Source organism: Ostrea edulis, chromosome 4 (assembly GCF_947568905.1).
Source record: "Ostrea edulis chromosome 4, xbOstEdul1.1, whole genome shotgun sequence".
In the NCBI taxonomy this organism is placed as follows: domain Eukaryota; kingdom Metazoa; phylum Mollusca; class Bivalvia; order Ostreida; family Ostreidae; genus Ostrea; species Ostrea edulis.
The window spans coordinates 33763687-33786526 of record NC_079167.1 but is presented as its reverse complement, the minus strand read 5'-3'; the positions used below and the strand labels follow the sequence as shown (position 1 = coordinate 33786526).

The window sequence follows — 22840 nt, the reverse complement described above, 5'->3', positions numbered from 1 at the left end:
CATTGATCCTTATTTAAATTAAATGGCAGTCATTGCAGATGTAAATTTGAATGGTCTCAAACTGCAAGCAATTACAATGCATAGAACATGTCATCTAATTGAAATCAGATGTTAGATTTGTCTGCATACGTCGACTGTTACAATATCATCAACACATTAAGGGTCATGTTGTGGTGACCCAAGATAATGAATAATCATGAGACCTGATTTAACCAATCACTGCTTTGCCAAGTTGAGAGAGTTTGAAAAGTTGTGTTTATTTTTCTTTTAAAATGTTGCAAACAGTTGCACGAATTGTCAGTTTCAATGTTACACCTGTGCTTTGTTTTGGGGGACGATAATTAATTGTATAATTGTACAATTTCAAGGACTACCGGACAGCTATATAATGCTGTGAAATTTTCAGTTTGTTTTGACATGACAATGAGACAAAATAACTTTTAGACAAGTCAATGAATATTCTCATCCTCATAGATGTTACAAATATACACTTTGTGTCACTATAAAATCCTAATGGTCAGAACTTTAATTTCCTGTTTTAATTCAACCTTCAATCTCAAATGGCTGGTTGCACATCATTGATTTGAGGGTAAAATAAATCCAGGTTTATTTGTTGCACACAGGTAAGGCTTATGCCAGTACATCTCATATTTACTGTAAATTTTGAACCTAGGGTAGAGGTGGTTTAAATTCGACTTTACATCATCCACCTTAAATAATGGCAGATATTTAGATATTTTAGATTGTTTTGATGTTGATGAGAGACTGATTAAATCTAATAACATTTTGTAATAATGCAATTTATCAGGTACATATTTTGACAGACTGACAACATTGGGTGACCTCTCCTGCTGCCTAGGACAGACTGACAATGTTGGGTGTCTTTTCCTGCTGCCTAGGACAGACTGACAACATTGGGTGTCTTTTCCTGCTGCCTAGGACAGACTGAAAACATTGGGTGACCTCTCCTGCTGCCTATACACGATTTGCTCTTCTGATGAATATTCGTTGGAATTTTTGCCTTAAAGTATTCAATAGCAGAATATATTAAGTTCAACAGTTTTAAATAGGTAAAACCATACAAGTATACATTGTACACATGTAAGAAATTATTAATTACATAAATCGCATTTTAAACCATAGCTTTAACAGGTTTGAAGGAGCATGCATATTCTTCCAGATATTTGTTTATCCATCCATTGACAAAATATATCCAGCTCGTAATTTCTTTGTCCTAAGAACAGATGTTGTTCTCTTATGGTCATTTCACTCACTTCATACTTTACAAAAAAGTTGTTCTTGCATAAATGGATTTGTCATGATCTTGAAGCATGGTCACAACCATTATGGCTGTCAAATTCATGTCTTTAAAGCCACAAGGTTATTTCTGGAAAGGTTAGATTATTGTGGCACACAGAGTTTGGCCGTTTTTATCTGTGATGTCACACAAGGTATAATAATGGTGCTGTTTTTGTACTGGCGGTCTGAAACGGCACCAACTTGTTGCACTTTGAAGGTCCAAGAGCTCATCCAGCAATACTTTTCAATTTCATTAATATATGTAATTACTATTCCAATTACGTGTACAGCTGTAAATCGTAATTGTCTCTCTTGCACAATTTTAAGGTTTGCTTTAATCTACTCGTCACTATAAATGTACGTAGATTTAAATCCTTTGGAATAAAACACTTGTCACTCCAGGTTAACCCGGTTTGACTCCGAATGGCGATTTCACCAAACTAAATAATGTAAAGAATTTACAGTATCTGGTCTCTCATGACCCTGACCTATTGAGAAAAATGCTGTATATAGACACCACAGAAGAAAATGCCTCACCATGTCTGTCTTTCCTTTCATATATATCTGTCTCTTTCTTTACCTGTCTGCCCAATCATCACTATATATTTATATTGCAAATATCATTTTCCTCTATGAACCAACCAATTTCAGCGCGAGACACAATCCGTTCACATTGACTATGAACGGATTATGAACTAGCTTAAAGCACGCAACCAAGAGAGCGTAATGGTTTGGAAAAAAATAGAATATCTGTTACAAAGATCTCGCAAGTCACACCTTTGGATTAAGATTGTAAACTTACGTGGATTATCATCCCAATCTTGCGGTCTCCTACCTTCAAAATACAGTGCACCTTGCAATGTTGATAAAAGGCAGGGCGAGACGAAATGTGACGCCATGTCTATGTGTTGACGTACGTCACAATAACTACTGTGATAGAGGCTAGGCGTTCGTTTTATGCAACAAAATAGAAGCAATGTAAACAAACAGTGTTTTAGTAAATGAATATAAATATAAGAAATGAACATCACTTTTGAGCTGTTCATGGTCAATATGAACGGATTTGGATTTGAGGCAAATTCTCTGTGAATCGCTAGCGCGATTCACAGAATTTGCCTCAAATCCAAATCCGTTCATACTGACCATGAACAGCTCAAAAGTGATATTCATTTCTTAAGTATATCAATACTATCAGGCTTGTAATTTATTTTGACCTTAGAATCAGTGAATCACCATGTTGTCTTTCAGAATTCACACAAGACCTTTGACATGAATTTGACTTGAGGTCACATAAGTATATTGAAGATCTATGTAACAAAAGAGCCAAACAGTTTGGTCTGTTCTTTAGAGCTGTAAAAGGAAAATGACTTCCTTCACATAAATAGGATGTGTATAATGGCCTTGAATCATGGTCATTTCCCAAAAGTTTAGGTCATTTTGTAAAATGTCAGAAATATGGGTATGGCTACAATACAGAGATATTCTCCCTTGTCCATTGGGTGACCTTTCTAATAATTTTTCATTCTTCAATGAAAAATTGCGCACTGAATTTCAAAATCTAACATACTTGTATTCTTAGAAACAAAGATAAAAAAATTTCTAATAAATCATTCAACCGGAATAGACACACAAAATTAAATGACACAAATCATTTTTGATAGATAAAGGCAACAAATCTGTGCAGTGCCCCTGTATGGTTAGGATGCGGAATAGTAAGTCAGTTAATGGGCAGATCTGTATGCAGAGATGGACTCCACTTTGACAGGGGGATGAGGCAGATAAATCATTGCCTTCCCTTGTTATGTCTACACAGTAGGATGCAGAAACAAGCTAGTTATTCAAATCAGAGGCACATTTGCAATAACATACTGAGTATAGTAGTACTTTTATGACCTTCATAAAGTCTTTAAATCAAAAGAAAAGATGTTCCTTCGTTTTAATGACTCAAAACCAAAGGAAACTAGTTAGATGATATAATACATTGTACTATAACAATTATTCAGGTTATTACGATGAAAATTTTAAACTTTTGACAATGGCAACTAAAAATTCATGTCCCATGGCAATACAGCATCAGAGTAAAAGTCAATTTACAAATGAGGAGACATTTACAACATGAAGATAATAGATCCCCTATTCCTCTGGCTATCTACACCAGCAAGTTCAACATCAAATGTCTATATGCTTTTTAAGAAAGACTTGTACTCAAATTCATTAACAATCACAAAAGGAAATCCCAATATTATTTGATTTTCACCTAAGTTTAGCAGCTGTTCGTTATATGTCAAATGATGTTCAATAGCTGCTGGGAAGAGGAGAATAGCATATCAATATATATCAAAGAATAATACATAAAGGCATCGGAATAGGATAACCATCCCCTATAAGACACAGCTAGATCAAGGTCTGTCAGGCTGTAAAGGCAAGAGGATTGTACCAGTAGTTTTCTCCACTGTGAATAATAACTTTGAAACACAGAGAGTTAATTAAACGTTTCAAACCAAATTTATTCATGATGTCAACATGAAGAAATCAGAGCACAGAGTTAACCAACTAAGTGAAATCTCTCGTCTGATTATGGTTCTTGATTTCCCAATATTTGGATGTCTAAAGAGCCCAATTTCAAGTTATGAATTAAAACATCGCGTAGACTAATATACTTTTTATGAGAGCGTGAATGAAAGGTGTACTATACAAGTAATTAAGATGGAAATACATCTTTAAAATGATGTTTGATCCACTCGCATACTCACTAAACAAAAAGGCATTCACACACAAAGATATGAAATCGAATTTTAATTGTATCACTGCCCTAAAAATAATTTCAGTGATAAAAAATTCAGCTTACTTTCATTTTATTTAAATTTAATATTTAATCCTTTCCTTCATTTCGTTTGATCGAAAACTGGCTTAGATAGGGTGTGTGTGTGTTTGTCTTGCAAAAAATTCTAATAGATGGATATTTCTCGGGGGGGGGGGGGGGGGGGGGGGTCACTTTAAATTCATTTTCAATCAATCTGCATTTTAGATAAAAGCTATTGGAACAGGGAATGCTGTGTTAAACTCAAAAAATTCCGATGGACCAGCAGAGCTGACTATACTCAAATAACCTGTCAGCCCTGCTTATAACCAGCCAGCCCACAGAAATAATGCATGTAAACACTGATTTTTCTCCTTCTTTGTCACATCTGTAAGCATGTTAAGGAGAGCTGGTATAGCATCTGGTTGAAGATCTAGCTGCACTTTCCAGCTAAATCATGATTTATTTCAAATTGTTCAGCCATGAATACTGGCTGATCATCTTCAAAAACTTGGTGATTGTGAAGTGGTTTCAGCATAGATTTCCCAAACTTTGGATCCTTTGGGAGCAAGTATACTGAAACACCCTTCTGACTTCAAACATTACTGTTGTGTGCCACACACAGAACCAGTTTAATGAACAATAGATAACAAATCAACAATGTATTGTTCACGTTTAGAATAAACAAGCCACCAGAGCATCACAATGGGCTTCATTGACAACAAAGGGATATAAGTCATCCTATTTGTATGATAGTTCTATACAAAGGCAACTCTCCAGAGACCACAGAGTCAGTTACCTTGTAAATTCGTTTGAATTAAACTATATGAATAGGAACTTTAAGCCCAATTTTCTATTTAATATACTGCTGTATTATATTGTTAAATTAATTTTATCAATTTCCTTAATTAATAATTACTAATCTTGGTGATATTTCTGTTTTTTTTATCGATTAATTTGCCAATAAAATTACACAATTATACATCACGTTAGTTCAGATGCAGTAAACAATTCATTCTTAATTCACATTATATCTAGGAACTCGAGTAAATAACAAAGGTGTAAAAAATAAAATAATAAAAACAACAAAAATCACACTTGGTAGATACCACAAGTGTTTCACCAAATAAAATAACTGAATATATAATCAATTTTGAAGTCTAGGTCAAGCACTTTATTACTATAAATTATTAATATGACACATCACACAGACACAGTTAGTGAAAACAAACTAAATATGTGAAAATTTTTAAAGTCTCAAGACTTGCAAATATTTGGCAGACGACAGAAGAATGCTGAAGTGATTAAAAGAGATTCGACCCTGTCTCTTCAATAATAATCAATCAAAAACAATCTAGAGTGTATTTACATGTGCACTAATATCCTAATTGTCAGGTAACTATTCATGGATTTTCCCTTCTTATTACACATGACCGGGCTCCATCACCATTTACTACGAATAGACTTTATAAGTCAACAAGAGCAACGCCAACGTGGCATAATACACCCGTAGATTTTGCTCAAGGAAAACATATTTTAGTGGGATTCATATTTTAGTGAAGTTAGCACTGTCCTCTGTGAGCTAATTCATTATTATGCTTGTAGAAATGGATATCAAGATATAAAGAGGGATAGCCTTAGAATGCGCTACTTCATAAATATGCTAACGGTTCTGTTTGTATCCTGCCCACAAGGTTTTCCTAATAAGTGATACTATGACCTTGATCTTTGACCTTGAAAAACAATAGGCACCTTCTTCTCATCATGGTGATCAAATATACCAAGTTATAATATCCTGGAGCTTACGGTTCGGTTTGTATCCTGCCCACAAGGTTTTCCTAATAAGTGATACTACGACCTTGACCTTCGACCTTGAAAAACAATAGGCATCTTCCTCTCATCATGGTGATCAAATATACCAAGTTATAATATCCTGGAGCTTATGGTTCGGTTTGTATCCTGCCCACAAGGTTTTCCTAATAAGTGATACTACGACCTTGACCTTCGACCTTGAAAAACAATAGGCATCTTCCTCTCATCATGGTGATCAAATGTACCAAGTTGTAAAGTCCTAGGGCTTGTGGTTCAGTCTGTATCCTGCCCACAAGGTCCGGACAGACAGACGGACGACGCCATACCATAATACGTCCCGTCTTCGACGGGCGTATAAAAATTAGATATTGTATATATCAAATCACACAAATACTTTAATGATATTTGAATCATATCTGAAATCTACACTCAGCATGAATTTAACTGACTGGTAAATAAGAAAATTTTATGGATTAAATCTATTTAAAATATTAACATATATCTATATAATCTCAGTTTGTGTTCATGGAGCCTGAGATGTCATAATTCCCCCTTTTACATATATCTTGGTATGAAATTTCTTCTATCATTCCCAATCATTAAGCCCAATATAAAATTTCATGTTATTACATATGACTTTAAATATGGAATTTCCCCCGTATTACATGTGACCTGATAGAGAATTTCCCTAGCTATTACACATCACCTAATATGGAATTCTGCCACATATCGCAATTGACCCGATATGACATTTCCCTGCTATTACATGTAACCTAATATGAAATTTCCCTCTGCTCATACACATGACCTAATATGGAATTTCCCCTGCTGTTACATGTGACCTGATACAACATTTCCCCAGTTATTACATGTGACTGATATGGAATTTCCACTGCGTTTAGATGTCATATATATGTTATGTTGGTCATAAAATACCACAAATTCACTACCAAATCTATATGTTCCCCCACTTCCATGCATTGTCAGGAAGAATAATAAAGCATTTTACACAAAATTGCATCAGAAATGCCATGAACAATTTGACCACGAGTGTGGGTTTCTGGTTTTCAATCTCAAGAGTTATAGTGATCAAAGATGAAATAAATCCCCATGTGATCCATACAATTTGTGAAAAAGGTTGGTTTTATAATTGAAAAATTTCATAAAATGAAAAGGACACAGTGATATAAAGTTTGTTCCAATGAAAACTTCCTTATTGCAGAATATTTCTGATACTTCTGGTGCTTTTTATGTTAACTGACATTTAAGTAACACAAATAAGCTCTGGAATAAGAAACTAATGAAACCTATTTCAAACTTCAGAGCAATCAACACCTCTATAACACATAAAAAAAAACAAAAAAACAACCAAAACAACCACAACATATGTCAATGCTAACTAATGAAACCTATTTACTTAGATAATGGGTATTGTGTAGATGCTATTTAGTTTTTGGTATCCTACTGTTTTAAAGAAATGTATTATTGGATTTTGTAACCAAATACACTTGACATTCTGATGTATATTTAATTACCTTATACTTAATGGGAGACAATAAGCACTGTAAATGTCTATAATCCCCCGCCCACCTGCTAATGGTCTGTGGAATTTCATACCTTAATCTGTCTGCTTACACAATCAAAGAATCTTTAAAAACCAAATGCCCACCTAGACAAACCATATACAAATTGTATGTTCAGGTCCAAAGATTACGAAATACATTTTGTGCGTCAGACAAAATCTGTGTACCACACAAACACTACACAGTAGTCAAACAATATAAAATGTTTTATAACATCATATCACTCACCAGAGTGTTGTTAAATCAGGATGCAAGTTTCAGCTTTACATTTAATAATCATCCTGTAGCTGACAGAAATTCTGATTTAAATCTATGTTTGTCAAGATTCCAGGGCCTGATCATACCCTGCAAAACCTGGACTTACAATTGCTGTTTATAATTTGAGATTTTTGTTGATTTTTTTTTTTTGTTGGTTGCTTCAGTACTTTATAACTTAACTTCTGTGGACACCCACTTTAGACTGCTTGGGTCTCATCCTTCTATAGTACTAATAAGGTCTACCATCAGTCTATTGTGGTTCTATAACTGACCCAGTAGTACAAGAAATGGATGTATCATACTGAGCCCCATTAGTCTATTGTGGTTCTATAACTGACCCTACACCAAGAACTGATGTATGATACTGAGCCCCATTCTTCTACAGAACTAAATTAGTCTATTGTGGTTCTATAACTGACACAGAAGTGCTGACCCAGCAGTACAACAAGAAATGGTGTATCATACTCACAGCCTTGGCTTGTCGCTGTAAGTAAATGGAGGAACAAAATAACTACTCCTGGACTAAAACAGGTTACTAATAACTGTTAATCAGCTTAAACAATCATTACATCTTATCAATAAAAAAAACTTATAAGTAATATTTTTTTATTACAATATTGGTGTTATATTTCATGTATTCATCTGAAAATTGGCTTTGTAAGGTGAATTTTAATCATATTAACATGCAATAACAAAAACAAATGCACCATACAAGCATTTCTAACAATTTTATCTTCGGAATTTGCATTTTTTAATAAAAAAAAATATATATGCTAAACTCATGAATACATAAATAATTTATGAGCATTTATACAATAATTATTTTGGAATTTTCAGTTTCTTTTATTTTTATCCCTTTTTGCAATTATTTTTCTTCACTGATAAAATATGCACCCCACTTAACATAAATAATTTATAGCCTTCGTGCATATTTGAAAATACACTTCCTGTGATCAAATCTAAAGACTTAAATTGTATTAATTTGCATGAGATAATCGATATTTCACTTAAACTACTCGCAGTGAAACGACAAATGATACCTGCTAATCTGTAGCTCTCCGGTAAATATTGAGATGACCATAGGGCTACAGATTTATTTCTTATACAAACTTCAGATTTACAATGCAACTTTTTTTGGTACATGCTATTCAGTCTTTTATCTTCACAATTTCACATCGCTGCCTTGAGATTTTAATACAAAAAATATTCTGAACATATTTTCCCACTACCTTAAAACATCCATCATTCATCAAAAATGAAAATTGACAGCTACAACGAAGTTTGCCTGTTTATTGTAAAGGTAAATTTTGCTCCTGTCTTATTTTCAACCCTTTTGCTAATATCAGAGATGAGCAAATTTAAAACTGGGCTAACATAAATACATACATTTAATACCTTAAGGTAGCAAAGAATTACTTTGGACCAATTTAAAATTAGATCAAATCATTAACACCTTATGTAGTGATCATTTTAAGTTGCAATTCAATTTGAACCCTTAATTTAATGCGAATTATGCGCAGATAAAAGAACACTGTAAATCGATTGCTTTTATAAGAGATGGACCTGTAGCTCTCTTGTTTATCCCAATCCCCCCCCACCCCCCTAAGGAGCCACAGTTCAGCAGCCACACAATTAAATGAATGATAAAACAACAAAAACCATGAATTAGCTTAAAAATGACAAATGGCTGTGTGACAAAAATGAAACCTACTTGGTAAATTGTCTAACATGTAGCTGAGCAGTTTCTGTGTTCCATTGGATTGGTTGTAAATACTGAGAATCTCGGGACTCAGGGGGTTTCCCTTTAAACCTGTAAAACACAGAGCAGGATGATCTAATGAAAAATAAAGCAAGGCTCAAGGTGTTACCAACATTATATTAATACTTATGTGGTGGGTCAGGAAATTGTACAATGCCATGTTAGAAAGTCTGAAGTCTTTCTCCAAAGTCCCATAACTCTTATGTAAAACTGTCATGTACAGGTTATCTTCCCTTGACATGTGGGATCTGCTGATCCTAGAGACACATATCAAATACACTTGCCCAAAACAAGCAATAGGCAAATAACAGCTTAAAATATAGATCACATGAGGTCATGTTGCTGTGCACAGATCATTCAATTAAACATGTACTAACATTGGCCACATTTCATCAATAGGATTTACCACACGTGACACAGATCTATTTTGATTTCAAACATTATCATAATTCAGAAGTTCTGTCAGTAAAGCTTAAAAGCAGTAAAGAATAATCAACAATTATCACAAACTATGAATTTTTATGTTTATATAATACAACCTATTCTCTGAAGAAGAAAAATTGAAGGGGAACCTAATCAAGTCACTGCTACCCTCTAGTACAACCATAACCTAGGAAAAAGTTAGGAGATAAGGTCATCCATGGTTATAGCTTTTATACAAGTTTAAGTTTAAGTAAACTTTATTAATGTTAAGAAGATTTACAAACAAGTTCTACAATTTATATAAATGCTTCTTGTCAACTTGGATATTTGTGCAAAGAAGCCATTGATGTGGAAGGAAACCAAAGTACCTGCAGAAAACCAGTTTCCAAGTAACTTCTCACACACTACTAAGACTTTGCTTTTATTGCAAAAAAAAAAAAAAAATTTAAAAATCCAATATGCAATTTATAGGTTGCCCAATAGATGTCTCCATTTGTTTAACTCTGAGAGTACACTAAAACAGTCTTCATGAACAATTTTCTAAGCCTCTAGTAGCCAATCTACTAGTGGATTTGACTTTTTAACTAACCCAAATTGAAATCCAAAATTAAATGCAACATTCTATTCTGTTTCAATTTGCAAGTCATGGTAGTTATTTTCTTTGCACTATGTGCGAAACGTTAGGTCCAAGTAACAATTGTACGAAAGCCATGTTTATTAAAAAGTCCTTTTCTTTTTCTCCTCAAATTTCTTGTGCTTCCTTTGAGTTTTTCTTTCCATATTCTCTTCCCTGTTTTCCATTTCACCATGTTTGCCTTCAAAACATCACAGGCATTCATTTTGATTGATTGATTGAATATTGTTTTACGTTCCTCTCAAGAATATTTCGCTCATATGGAGACGTCACCACTGCCGGTGAAGGGCTGCAAAATTTAGGCCTATGCTCGGCGCTTATGGCCATTGAGCAGGGAGGGATCTTTATCATGCCACACTTGCTGTGACACGGGACCTCGGTTTTTGCGGTCTCATCTGAAGGACCGCCCCATTTAGTCGCCTCTTAAGACAAGCAAGGGGTACTGAGGACCTATTCTAACCCGGTGGTCATATGTAGTGGATACATGTACCAACATTATCAAAATTAAGAGACTGAACTGAAAACACTCAATACACAGCAGTGGTGTCTAAACAAAAGAGCACCTGCCTTTGCAGTCTACCTAATCCTCTCTATGTCTCCTACACCAGTATTTGATGGTTTACTTTGATAATTATCAAAAAGATTATATCTATCAGTCTGTCATTCAGGTGATAAATATAACAAATGAAATTGTGCATTTGAACTTTATGGGACAGTAAAACTTCTATAGTAATTTTGTCATCCCTAAAGATGGTATAATTTACAGGACAAGTTGTGTGCTAATGGGGGAGTATGACGGATATGCATTATTGACATTTATGACACCGCAAAGTTGACAATATCAAGTTGGATTTATATTGTACCGTCCACTCTGTCAATGCTGACAACAGTCCTCAACCACAAGACTAGTTCAGTCTCTTATCCAACCCCATAACCTTAGCCATAACCTTTAATATAACTTAAACTACTAACAACTGGCCAGCAAGTTTTTTATTATTTCTTAAATTCATTCAACTACCAGAAAATAAAATCAAACTAAAAAAAAAAGCCAACCCCCCCCCCCCAAAACCGAAGATTTGTTTCCTGAACCAAACCGAAATATGTCTGAACGGTGACAGCCCTAAACTACCCCCTCCAAACCGGTCAGCCTCCTGAACCGTGACAGCCCTAAACACTACCCCTCCAAACCAGTTAGCCTCCTCAACCGTGACAGACCTAAACACTACCCCTCCAAACCGGTCAGCCTCCTGAACCGTGACAGCCCTAAACATTACCCCTCCAAACCGTTCAGCCTCCTAAACCGTGACAGCCCTAAACACTACCCCCTCCAAACCGGTCAGCCTCCTGAACCGTGACAGCCCTATAACGTACAGCTGTGAAGGCCACTGTTTAGGGTGTCTGGATAGTGGCGAAGTAACACTCTTGTTTCTCACCGCTGAAGTCCGAGTTCGATCCCTGTGAGCAACAGTGGTTGTATGACAGGATATTGTGGTCACCCACTCGAACACATGGGTTTCCTCCGGGTATTCAGATTTCCTCCCAAATAATGACCCTAGTGCCAACATTCGTGCATCAAAGGACCCCAATGGAAATAAACTGTTGAGCATTCAACGGTTATCCTTGGTGTTTACGTATATTTGTATGAATATATGTATATACTGAATAAACATTTTCTTTATTTATAAGTCTAGGCAGAAAGAGTACAATCTCACACAACCTACAAAATAATGTCAAGAAAGATTCAACAGCTATTTTTAAAGGAGGTCTTATCACTTTTTCTCTTTTGTGACTTGACTTGAAGTTGGCATGATCATAGAATTTGAGTGTCGCTATTTGATATTTATACTTTTGGCCAAAAGTAAAGAGCCTTTCACTAATCAGGAATGGTACCTTCAATTTCAAATCTATCTTTCTCACAGGGATGGTAAATGCTAGCATAGGCAAATGAAACTTGTATTCAGCAGCCTGTACACTTCATTTTACATCTAGTGACAGTAGTCTCCCGTGTCTGTTTTTTAATTATTTTTTTTTTTACATTCAATACATCTATATCAAAGATACCTAATGTCTGTAAATTAAACAGCTTCCCAAGCTCGAACGGAAGCATCCTGATCAGGTTGTTGTTGAGCAGGAGTTCCCTGAGTTGAGAAAGGTCACCAAGCTCAGATGGCAAACTCCTCAGCTTATTGCTTGACAGGTCCAAGTAGGTCAGCATGGTCAACCTGTTGATTTCTGGAGGGATTCTTGTGATGCTGTTCAGGTTTAGGTATAGAGATGTCAAATGCTGTAGCTTCCATAAATCTGGACCCAAATTTCTAACAGTTCCTGAAAGTAATCAACAACAGATGACGCAATCAATTCCATCCACCTCACTCACCCTCTCCTAACCACAACATCAGGTGACACAATCTATTCCATCCACCTCACTCACCCCTCCTAACCACAACATCAGGTGACACAATCTATTCCATCCACCTCACTCACCCCCTCCTAACTACAACATCAGGTGACACAATCTATTCCATCCACCTCACTCAACCCCTCCTAATCACAACATCAGATGACACAATCTATTCCATCCATCTTACTCACCCCCTCCTAACCACAACATCAGGTGATACAATCTATTCCATCCACCTCACTCACACCCTCCTAACCATAGATACAATGAAATTCAAATGTGTAAGTGACTAAGCATTGGTTTTCTAACACTAAAGTGTACAAATGAACCAGAAAAATGTTTTACTAGCTCTTTAATCAAATGTTCAAACATTTTGTCAATATGCCTACATCTCCAATTGTACTATAGCAGTTCAGGAGTACACATTATACAAAGACAGTAACTGACATCCCTGTTTTCTTTGGTACCATAAATCATTATTTAAGGTTAATCGATCCTCGTGCGATGTCATAGGTTTTTGCAAAATCTTTATCAAATTAAACTTTGCACATGATAGAAATATATCTTTCAGAGGAATTTTATTCACTGCATAATATAAAAAATCTGGTAAACTATTGATATTGAAAAAGTGTATATTTTCTAGAGATAATGAATTCTTTATAATTAAAAAAATGTTGTCAAGGGCAATAACTCCTATGCTGGTATTTCTTCTACTGCATGTCTATTATGCATGATTTCCCTAATATCCACAATTAATTTATACATATTTATGAATTAACAGTTTTTTTAACTGTTGACATTTAAAATTTGTCATTTCAACAAGTTTTTATCTATTCTAATTATTCTGTACAACGAAAATGTGTGATTTTTTGATGTCAACATATACTTCCGGTTTTTTTTTTATGTCTGACGTCTTTAAAAATGTGGCGACATACACATTTTCTTTGGTTATTGATTAAATTTAACTATATTGAATGGAAATTAATACAGTTTTTGCACTTTTAACCATTATTTTTGATAAGTCACATGAGGATCAATCGACCTTAACTGAGAAAAACTATCATTTTTCCATAAATTGGTGAGACTGACCCTTACGTAAAAATAAGGTCTTTGTGAACAATGTCAAATATATATATATATATATATATATATATATATATACACACACACACACACACACACACACACACACAAAATATTAAATAATGATACACGTGCAATTTACTGTACTCCAGAATTGCAATTTCTACCAGATAACACTACTTGTCAGTTACTCATTTTACAAAATTTTTGTAACTTAGTGTCCTCTGGAAGAGACTGACTGGTCACCTCTTAGTCACCTTTACTATCTGTACAATAATAAATTCACACCTACACTTACCTGTGATTTCTATCTGTACAATAATAAATCCACACCTACACTTACCTGTGATTTCTATCTGTACAATAATAAATCCACACCTACACTTACCTGTGATTTCTATCTGTACAATAATAAATCCACACCTACACTTACCTGTGATTACTATCTGTACAATAATAAATTCACACCTACACTTACCTGTGATTACTATCTGTACAATAATAAATCCAAACCTACACTTACCTGTGATTACTATCTGTACAATAATAAATTCACACCTACACTTACCTGTGATTACTATCTGTACAATAATAAATTCACACTTACACTTACCTGTGATTACTATCTGTACAATAATAAATTCACACCTACACTTACCTGTGATTTCTATCTGTACAATAATAAATCCACACCTACACTTACCTGTGATTTCCAGTTCAGTCCATGTGGACTTTTTTCCAGCTGCTACATCTTCTGCAGACATGAACGTATGAGTCCGTCTTGGATTAGGTGAGTCATACTTATCATATTTGTCTCTAGGCATCTTCTAACCTGATTAAGAAAATGATAAATACTGTACATTGGAAATATTATTTTTATTCCAATTTGTCTTGCCCCCTTCCTCCCTTTCCGTTAATATTTTTGATCAACTTTAAAAAGGGATTAATATCAACTAAAACAGAACTCTAAAGATGCACCTGTACTAAGGCAATTAACAAGGAGACAAACATTGCACTAGGGATGAAGTAATTGAAAATGTAATTTTAACAGGGTGTAATTAATTACAAATTTTCAAATATTAATTGAAGGTAACATCTTTTTTTTCACTTACATACTAGTAAATTTATAATAATTACAATGCAAAATCCAAGGTAATTTCAATTACATATCAATTACATGTATTATGATGTAGCCCAATCTTAAATAAAATCAAAACTTTTATGAAGAATTATAAACCATTCATTCTTTATCTTGTTATTTCACAAAGTTTACATAATCATTATTTATAAATATATGTTGACACTAAATATATACTTTTCAGCAATACAGAAATGAATAAATCTTCATTGTTCTGGTGTTAGTACATTGGTATTAGAGTCTAAAGATTAAATGACCTCACCAAACCTGTTCTATTCATTGACAACCCCTTACCTGGATTACCATTAAACACTCCCTTGTGATGCAGGCTTGCATCTTTTCAGGGGTGGTGGTCGTTAATAGTTCTCTAAACAAACTTCTCAGTGGGACAGGAAATATCCTACATCCTGACAATTGCTGAGTCAATGACATAACGCTTATAAGTGCAATAAAGAACTTTTTCAAGTACTTGTATTGCAAGGAAAAAATTATTTGCTTTCCACATGTGTATAATTTTGTATAAACCTTTGTTAATATTTTTTTTTTAAATGACAAAAATGTAATTTATACTTTTTAAATAAATCATTAGCAAAGTAATTGTAATTTGATTAACTGCATCTGTAAATTGCAGCAACTGTAATTTAAATGAAGATTTTGGCAAAGTTATTTTAATAAATTTTTTTACATCTGTAATTGCAGTAATACTATAGAAGTGCTTTGTCTCTTGGAGGGTCAAACACATACATTGAGAACCCTTGATGTACATGTCTAAATATACAAGCAAACGGAATATTTTTTTATGGTACATATTACATTCAGTAGCAGATCTATAGGGGGATTACATGGAGTTGCAACCACCCCCTTTGGAAAAGGTACAAAATTTGAGTTGCAATCCCAATTCCCCATTGATAATTTTCTCAATCAGTCACTGTTAAGGTGGGTCGATCCTCAGGTGACTTATCAATATTAATGGTTAAAAGTGGAAAAACTGTATTAATTTCCACTCATTATAGTTTAATCTAACCAATAACCAAAGAAAATGTGTATGTTGCCACCCTTTTAAAGATGTCAGACATACAAAAACAGAAGCATATATCAACATAAAAAAAATCGCACATTTTCGTTAAATAGAATGATGAAAATTAATAAAAACTTGTTGAAATGACAAATTTTAAATGTCAACAGTTGAAGAAATCTGATAATTCATCGATATATAAAAATTAATTGTGGATATTAGTGAAATCATTGTCATAGACATGCAGTAGAGGAAATTTCAGCATAGGAGTTATAGCCCTTGACAACATTTTTAAAATTATAAATAATTGATTATCTATGGAAAATAAAAACTTTTTCAGTATCAAAAGTTTACCAGATTTTTTATTTTATTCAGTGAATAAAATTCCTGTGAAAGATATATTTCAATCATGCAAAACATTTGATTAAATAAAGATTTTGCAAAAACCTATGACATCACATGAGGATGAATCAACCTTAAGAATAAATTATCTATATTTATAAAAAGGATCAAATCTACGTACAGTGGTCAAGTGTGCTGTTTGTGGTCCAAGGCGTTGATAACTGTTATAAAGACACTATTCCCAGACAACGATTCTTATTCATTAATGAAATAAATCGAGTACATATCTTAAACAGAGTAATGACAGCAAGTACAACTTTAAAATAAAACTCAATAATTGACATAGAAATTAAACTTGTAAAACATTGCCTAGACAGAAAATAAACATGCAATCCTATCAAACACCACACACTACAATTGGAAAATGCTTGCCAAAAGGGATGTCTCGAACTGCAAATTGGGGTGACCATCTTGGGACGAAACATCCCATTACCATACTTTAGTATGTAATTGACCCCATCCCTACTTTGAGTCCTAGTTGATAGGAGTATAGTCCTCTAACATTCCTTGCATTCATCACACACGTAGCTCTACCTATAAACTAGATATACTTCAATCATCCACACTCTTCTGTTCAAATAGGGTGGTAAGCATTAACAAAGAACTCAGAACATTTCTGTTCCACTGGAATGTCTGAGCTCCAATCTTTTCTACAACTTAAAATTTTCTTTCCTATATTGTGATCAAGTTCTCAACAGGATCAGATACAAACTTTTCTTTTGTTACTACATTAAATATTTATTCAAATCAGTCAGATTTGATTTGGGACATCTAGATTTTATTTTTACTACCAGAGAGCTATAGAACTGCAGCTACAACATGCGGAGTTCGACTGTTTTCCAGCCCTATAAACCTATAAAGTCATTATTCCTCGATACACTAAAACTCTGATATAGCGAAATTCTGCGGACATTCTATAAAAATAAGTGTAATAAATCACAATAATGAATTTGTTGTAAAACTGATTTGCTCTACATGTATACAGTTGGATAAGCATTCCAGATGATATACATCTGTTCGTATTATCTCCAAGAAAAATTAAATCCTCAATAGTTTTGAGATAAAAATAATTTCATACAAGAAATACACTTATCATTTGAACAAACTTGAATCCCCTTCACACAAGGATGATTTGTACCAAGTTTGGTTGAATTTGGCCCATTAGTTCTGGAGAAGATGATTTTCCTATATATCAGCATGCAAGACTTTGATCCACTATTGTAGCCCGACCCTACCTCCATGGGCCATGATTTGAACAAACTTTAACCTACTTTATACCAAGAAGCTTTGAAGTAAATCTCCACTGTTATGGCCTGCTAGTGGTTCTTGAGAAGAAAACTTAAAAGATTTTCCCTTTATATTCACATGTAAAACATTTGATCCCCTATTGTGGCCCAACTCTACCCCGGGGGGGGGGGGGGGGGGGGGGGGGGGGGGGGGGGGGGTCATGATTTTAACAAAATTGAATCTCCACTATATCAAGAAGCTTTCATGTAAATTTCAGCTATACTGGCCCAGTGATTCTTAAAAAGACTATTTTTAAATGATCCCATCCTATTTTTGTGATTATCTCCCCTTTGAAGGGGGTATGGTCCTTCATATAAACCAACTTGAATCCTCTTTACCCAAGGATGATTTGTACAAAGTTTGGTTGAAATTGGCCCAGTGGTTTTGGAGAAGAAGTTGAAAGTATGAAAAGTTTACAGACAGACAGACGACAGACAATAGGTGATCAGAAAAGCTCACTTGAACTTTCAGCTCAGGTGAGTTAATATTTGTCAAAAAAGGGTGTCAGGGTTTTTCTTGTCTCCAAATACTGTGGGCAGTATTAAATGCCGCAATGGTGCCAGAATGGAGTAGTGAAGTGTAAAAGAATACTTTTGTACAATTTTTTTAATGTTTAACATTTCTGGAACAAGAACAGAGCTATCAGAATATATGTAGTGCTCTATGTTAATATGACAAGATTGTTACGCGTAGCCATATATGTCCTCCATTGCCGCAAAAAAAAATTTGAAGCACAGAAGTCCCACAACTCCTGTAAATTTTGTTGAATCAAAATGTCATCAACTACATATGGTGACTAACAATCCTACAAAATTTGAACAAAATCTGTTGAGTACTTTTGGAGGAGTTGAGTCCACAAAGTGTTCCTATAGTATAGCATACAAATTCAACAAAGTCCCATATCTCCTGTAAAATTTGTCAAATCAAAATGGCAGTGCAAAATGATCAACTTTTAAATAGTGAATAACAATCCTGCAAAATCTGAACAAAAATCTGTCAAGTGGTTTTGGAGGATTTGGGTCCACAAAGTCAAGTGGGATGGACAGACACTGGTATCTTTATGTCCCCTTCTGCAGTGGGGTGCAGGACTTTTCGGCACCAGGACGTTTCGGCACTTTATTATTAATACGTTTCGGCACCAAGATGTTTCGGCACCAAGATGTTTCGGCACCAAGACGTTTCGGTATTTACATTAATTAAGACGTTTCAGCACCAACAATTATTTTTTATTTGGCACCAACAATTCTTTCTTTTTTATATCATAATAATTTAGTTTTCTTTCTGATAACATATCATTTTATTTTAATCTGAATTTTATATCATACATTAATTTGCTATTATATACAAACTTAGGATAATTGTATAACAAAGCAATTTAGATGGGCCCTCCATTGAATGTGTAAATTGTAAAAACAACAACACCCATATCCTTCTCCCTATCCTGTGACTAGGTGCTAATTAGGAGGAGATAATGAAGAGCCCATGGTACACAATGAGGGCTTCACACCTCATTTTTGAAGAGAGTTTTGAAGAGAAAACCAATGATGTCAGGTCAGTATGAATTGAATTATACATGTATATATATATATATATATATATTTGATTTAATATATATATATTCAAATTGAATAAAAAGGATATAGTATATCTTATTTTTATGTTCCACTCGATGGTTGGATTGTTATAGATTATACCAGCTTTGTTTTAAGCATTTTAACTAACGAACATTGACAAAAAATATGATGGATAACTCGTCATCAATTTCAATTTCAGATAAATTTTGTTGTACAGTGTATACATATTTAGTTGTATGTCACATGTGTACATGTGAACATATATGCAGCACATTGTTCCTTATTGCTAAAATATTCTAAAATATTTTTTAGATCTTTAGATCTTTTAGTAGTTTTTTTTAAATTGTGTTAGTTTTTGGTGAAAAAAAAACCCACCCCAAACATTTTCTCTTAAAAAATAAAATATATGATGTCAATAGTTAAGCACTCTATTAATGGAAAAAGTTAATAAACATTGATGACCCTAACAGTTACAGAAGTGAACACCATATTGATGGTATCAATTGTCGATGATGATAAAAATGGATTTTGTGATCCTATATACGGTAACATTCACCAGTAGACAGTTTTAGAATTATTACAACTCCATGTCTGTCTCTCTCTCACTCTTTCTCTCATATTCCTTTTTCTATTTTGTAGACAACTGTATCAAGTGCCAGTGGGTTGTACAACCTCGACAGGAAGCTATACAGTATGAACGTTGGCAACACCGAACATGTAATTCAGGTACATGAAATGCACAAGTATTATGGTAAATTATAAATTAAACAAAAAAAAAAACAAAAAATAAATTCCTTGCGTTATGTGAATTAAGCTTGAACCACTCAAATCTCATCAAGAGAGTTTTGAGTGGACATGTGCTGACTGCAGCGGAACTACAGAGATTAATTTTGAAACAAATTTCGTTATACAGATAATATCAAATTTCACATTTAACATGCCTTATACCACCTTCACACTCACGGATTTTTCTTATGAGTCCTTACGGATCTCCGACTCGTAGTCAATCGCAAGCATTCGTAAATCACTGGTCGGTATCCGTTAATAACTCGTCACAACTCACACACACTCGTAAGGATCCGTGAAATTAGGGGCAAATTTTTTGACACGTCAAAAAAAATTCACGATTGTCCACAAATTTCATTTTCTGTAAATAACTTGTAACAATCCGTAAGTATCGTAAACTGATCGCAAGAACACGAAACTGCTCATACATTTGTAAGAATCTGTAAAACACTCGTAAAAAGTTTTCTTTAGGAATCTTTGCTGTTAGTTTACCATACGGAGAGTTTACAAGTTGTTTACGGATTATTGCGAATGTCTAAGTGATATTTACGATTTCATTCACGTCGGGTTACAATCGCTTTGCGGACAGTTCAGAGTCATTATGAGCACTTTACGTATAGACATGATTACTTTATGAGTATACTTTAAACTTTACGATTAAGAAAAGGTATAAAAGACGCAAAATTTCTTTCAGTTGTTATCAAGACATCAAAGAAGTTACACATCAAGTGCATACAATATACATACATGCTGTTACAAGTAATGTCAGTTGTCAAATGATGATACAAAGCCAATTGCGAACACTTTTGAGTCAAAAACGTAAACAATCGTTACAAACTCTTAACTATTCGTAACGTTAATGTTTCAGCACGTTATCAACACGTTAGCAGGTGGTGATTTACACGTAAAAGCTAAGCTAAATCGTAAGTTTCCATAAAATACTCTTAACAATCCCTAAATCGTAAATGTGGGCCGTAAATGCATCGCAAGAACTCGCAATTAACCGTTAATGGCCCGTAAATACTCATAAATACTCTTAAAACGTTCTTAAACAGCTCTTTAAAGTGTCTAAATTGTAACAATCCGTGTACTTCTACGGATTTGTGGAATACGTAAGGATGCGTAAGAAAAATCCATGAGTGTGAAGGTACCATTATCATTGGTATGCAATATCATCTAGTGCTTTTTCTTTATATATGAACTGTGTCAGTTGTGTATTAGTTTTTGTGTTAATATACTGGATCATCTGTATTGTAGTAAAAATATAGTACAGAATTAAAATTGAACAGTGTTCCTTGATTTAATGTAAAACTTAAACGGTACCAATTTTGATGCACCAGATGCGCATTTCGACAAATAATGTCAATAATGTCCCTTCAGTAATGCTGAAGCCTAAAACGTTGGAAATCCGAAATGATAATAAACTTTGAAGAATTGGAGAAAAAAAAAGATCGAGTGCCAATAATTGAAGTCAAATTCGTCCAACGATCAGAGCTATGCAAGAGAGAGAGATAATCCTTAATTTAGTAAGTACAAGAAGTATCGTTTTATTGATTATGAGCTTAACATTGAATTCGACTACAAAGTATTTAAAATCGGCCTGAGAATGCCGCCTCCAGCTGGAGGCGGCGAATTTCCAGTTTACGTAATGGCGTCGATTCTGACGTTTTCCTGGCACGGTAAATATCAAAATCATAAAAAGTCAGGAAAATGTCAGATATTTCGGACTAATAAAACTAAAGAGAAATAACCCCAAAATGTAAATACCGATTATATCGATCATTGATCGATAGTTCTTCCGATTATGAAATTTTTCCGATTATTCAACACTAATGATTAAATGTTATCATGCAAATATGTCTCATATGATATAAAAATCTTGAACAGAATTTCTTCAGGTGGTAATAGATCAAATTAAAAAATTAATAAAACTTCTGATGGTGACAGCTGTGCAGGCTCTCTCTCTTCTTTTTTTTTTACTGAGTCTCATAAATGTAAAAATTTTGTTTATTCTCAGAAAAAAATGTTCATCTTCTTGAATTTAGATGACACAAGAGCACAGAGAGAATTTGCAACACTTCAGTGGGCATTGATACTCGATATTGCATTGTTGTATGCCACAGATTTCTTTAAGTATGTCTGACCATCTGTTTGATAAAATAAAAATTTCATTTATTAATAATCAAAATAATGTTTAAATGTCTGAACCCTGAAGGCCTTTGATTGGTGAATAAACATATTGAAATAATATATCAAATTCAATTTTTTTTTTAAAAATGTCCACTGGTCAGACGGTATTGTCGGTTTAAACCTCAACTCCAACAATAAACAAAAAGTGAAATTAGAAATTATGCAGTGCGCAATGCAATGTGTTATAAATCGACATGATAATCATTTAAGGCAGTCACGACCCTATCGGTCGAATATCTAAATATCCAATATAAAACAAATACCTTCATCGAAATCTGCAAGAGAATTCCTAGTATAATGGTATTTTTTCCTAATTCTTTGATAAAGTGCATTCAACAGCAGATCAAAAAGAAAATGGCTCCGGGATACTTCGTAGTCTCTCTTGCATTTACCTTG

General features: G+C 34.1%; 2 protein-coding genes and 1 long non-coding RNA gene across 6 annotated transcripts in view; 2 read left to right on the top strand and 1 right to left on the bottom strand.

Moving 5' to 3' along the window:
* Positions 1–845: 845 nt before the first annotated feature.
* Positions 846–22835, bottom strand: LOC125669642 (CCR4-NOT transcription complex subunit 6-like). Of its 3 annotated transcripts, XM_048904323.2 has the most exons (6): positions 22708–22835; positions 14756–14884; positions 12630–12893; positions 9464–9562; positions 8222–8236; positions 846–1021 (listed from the first exon to the last, which is right to left on the bottom strand). In XM_048904323.2, the coding sequence occupies exons 2-6, from the start codon at positions 14874–14876 to the stop codon at positions 936–938; spliced, it is 585 nt and encodes a 194-aa protein (XP_048760280.1). In that variant the 5' UTR covers positions 14877–14884; positions 22708–22835; the 3' UTR covers positions 846–935. The 3 variants fall into 3 exon arrangements, with proteins under 3 accessions (XP_048760280.1, XP_048760281.1, XP_056018423.1); XM_048904324.2 differs by lacking the exons at positions 846–1021; positions 8222–8236; positions 9464–9562 and adding an exon at positions 10544–10749; XM_056162448.1 differs by lacking the exons at positions 846–1021; positions 8222–8236; positions 9464–9562; positions 22708–22835 and adding an exon at positions 15485–15601 and having other exon boundaries at positions 12223–12893.
* LOC130054075 (uncharacterized) lies at positions 14744–16809 on the top strand. Its single transcript, XR_008802341.1, has 2 exons — positions 14744–16126; positions 16687–16809. It is a non-coding gene; the product is annotated as an uncharacterized LOC130054075 (long non-coding RNA).
* Positions 19147–22840, top strand: part of LOC125669640 (uncharacterized) — a 28804-nt gene continuing 25110 nt past the window's right edge. The window contains exons 1-2 of one of the 2 annotated variants that reach the window (XM_056162437.1): positions 19147–19445; positions 20108–20194. In XM_056162437.1, coding sequence (XP_056018412.1) covers positions 19436–19445; positions 20108–20194 — 97 coding nt within the window. In that variant the 5' untranslated portion in view covers positions 19147–19435. Of the gene's footprint in view, positions 19446–20040; positions 20195–22840 lie in introns of those variants that run through there. The other variant, XM_056162436.1, reaches the window with a different exon arrangement.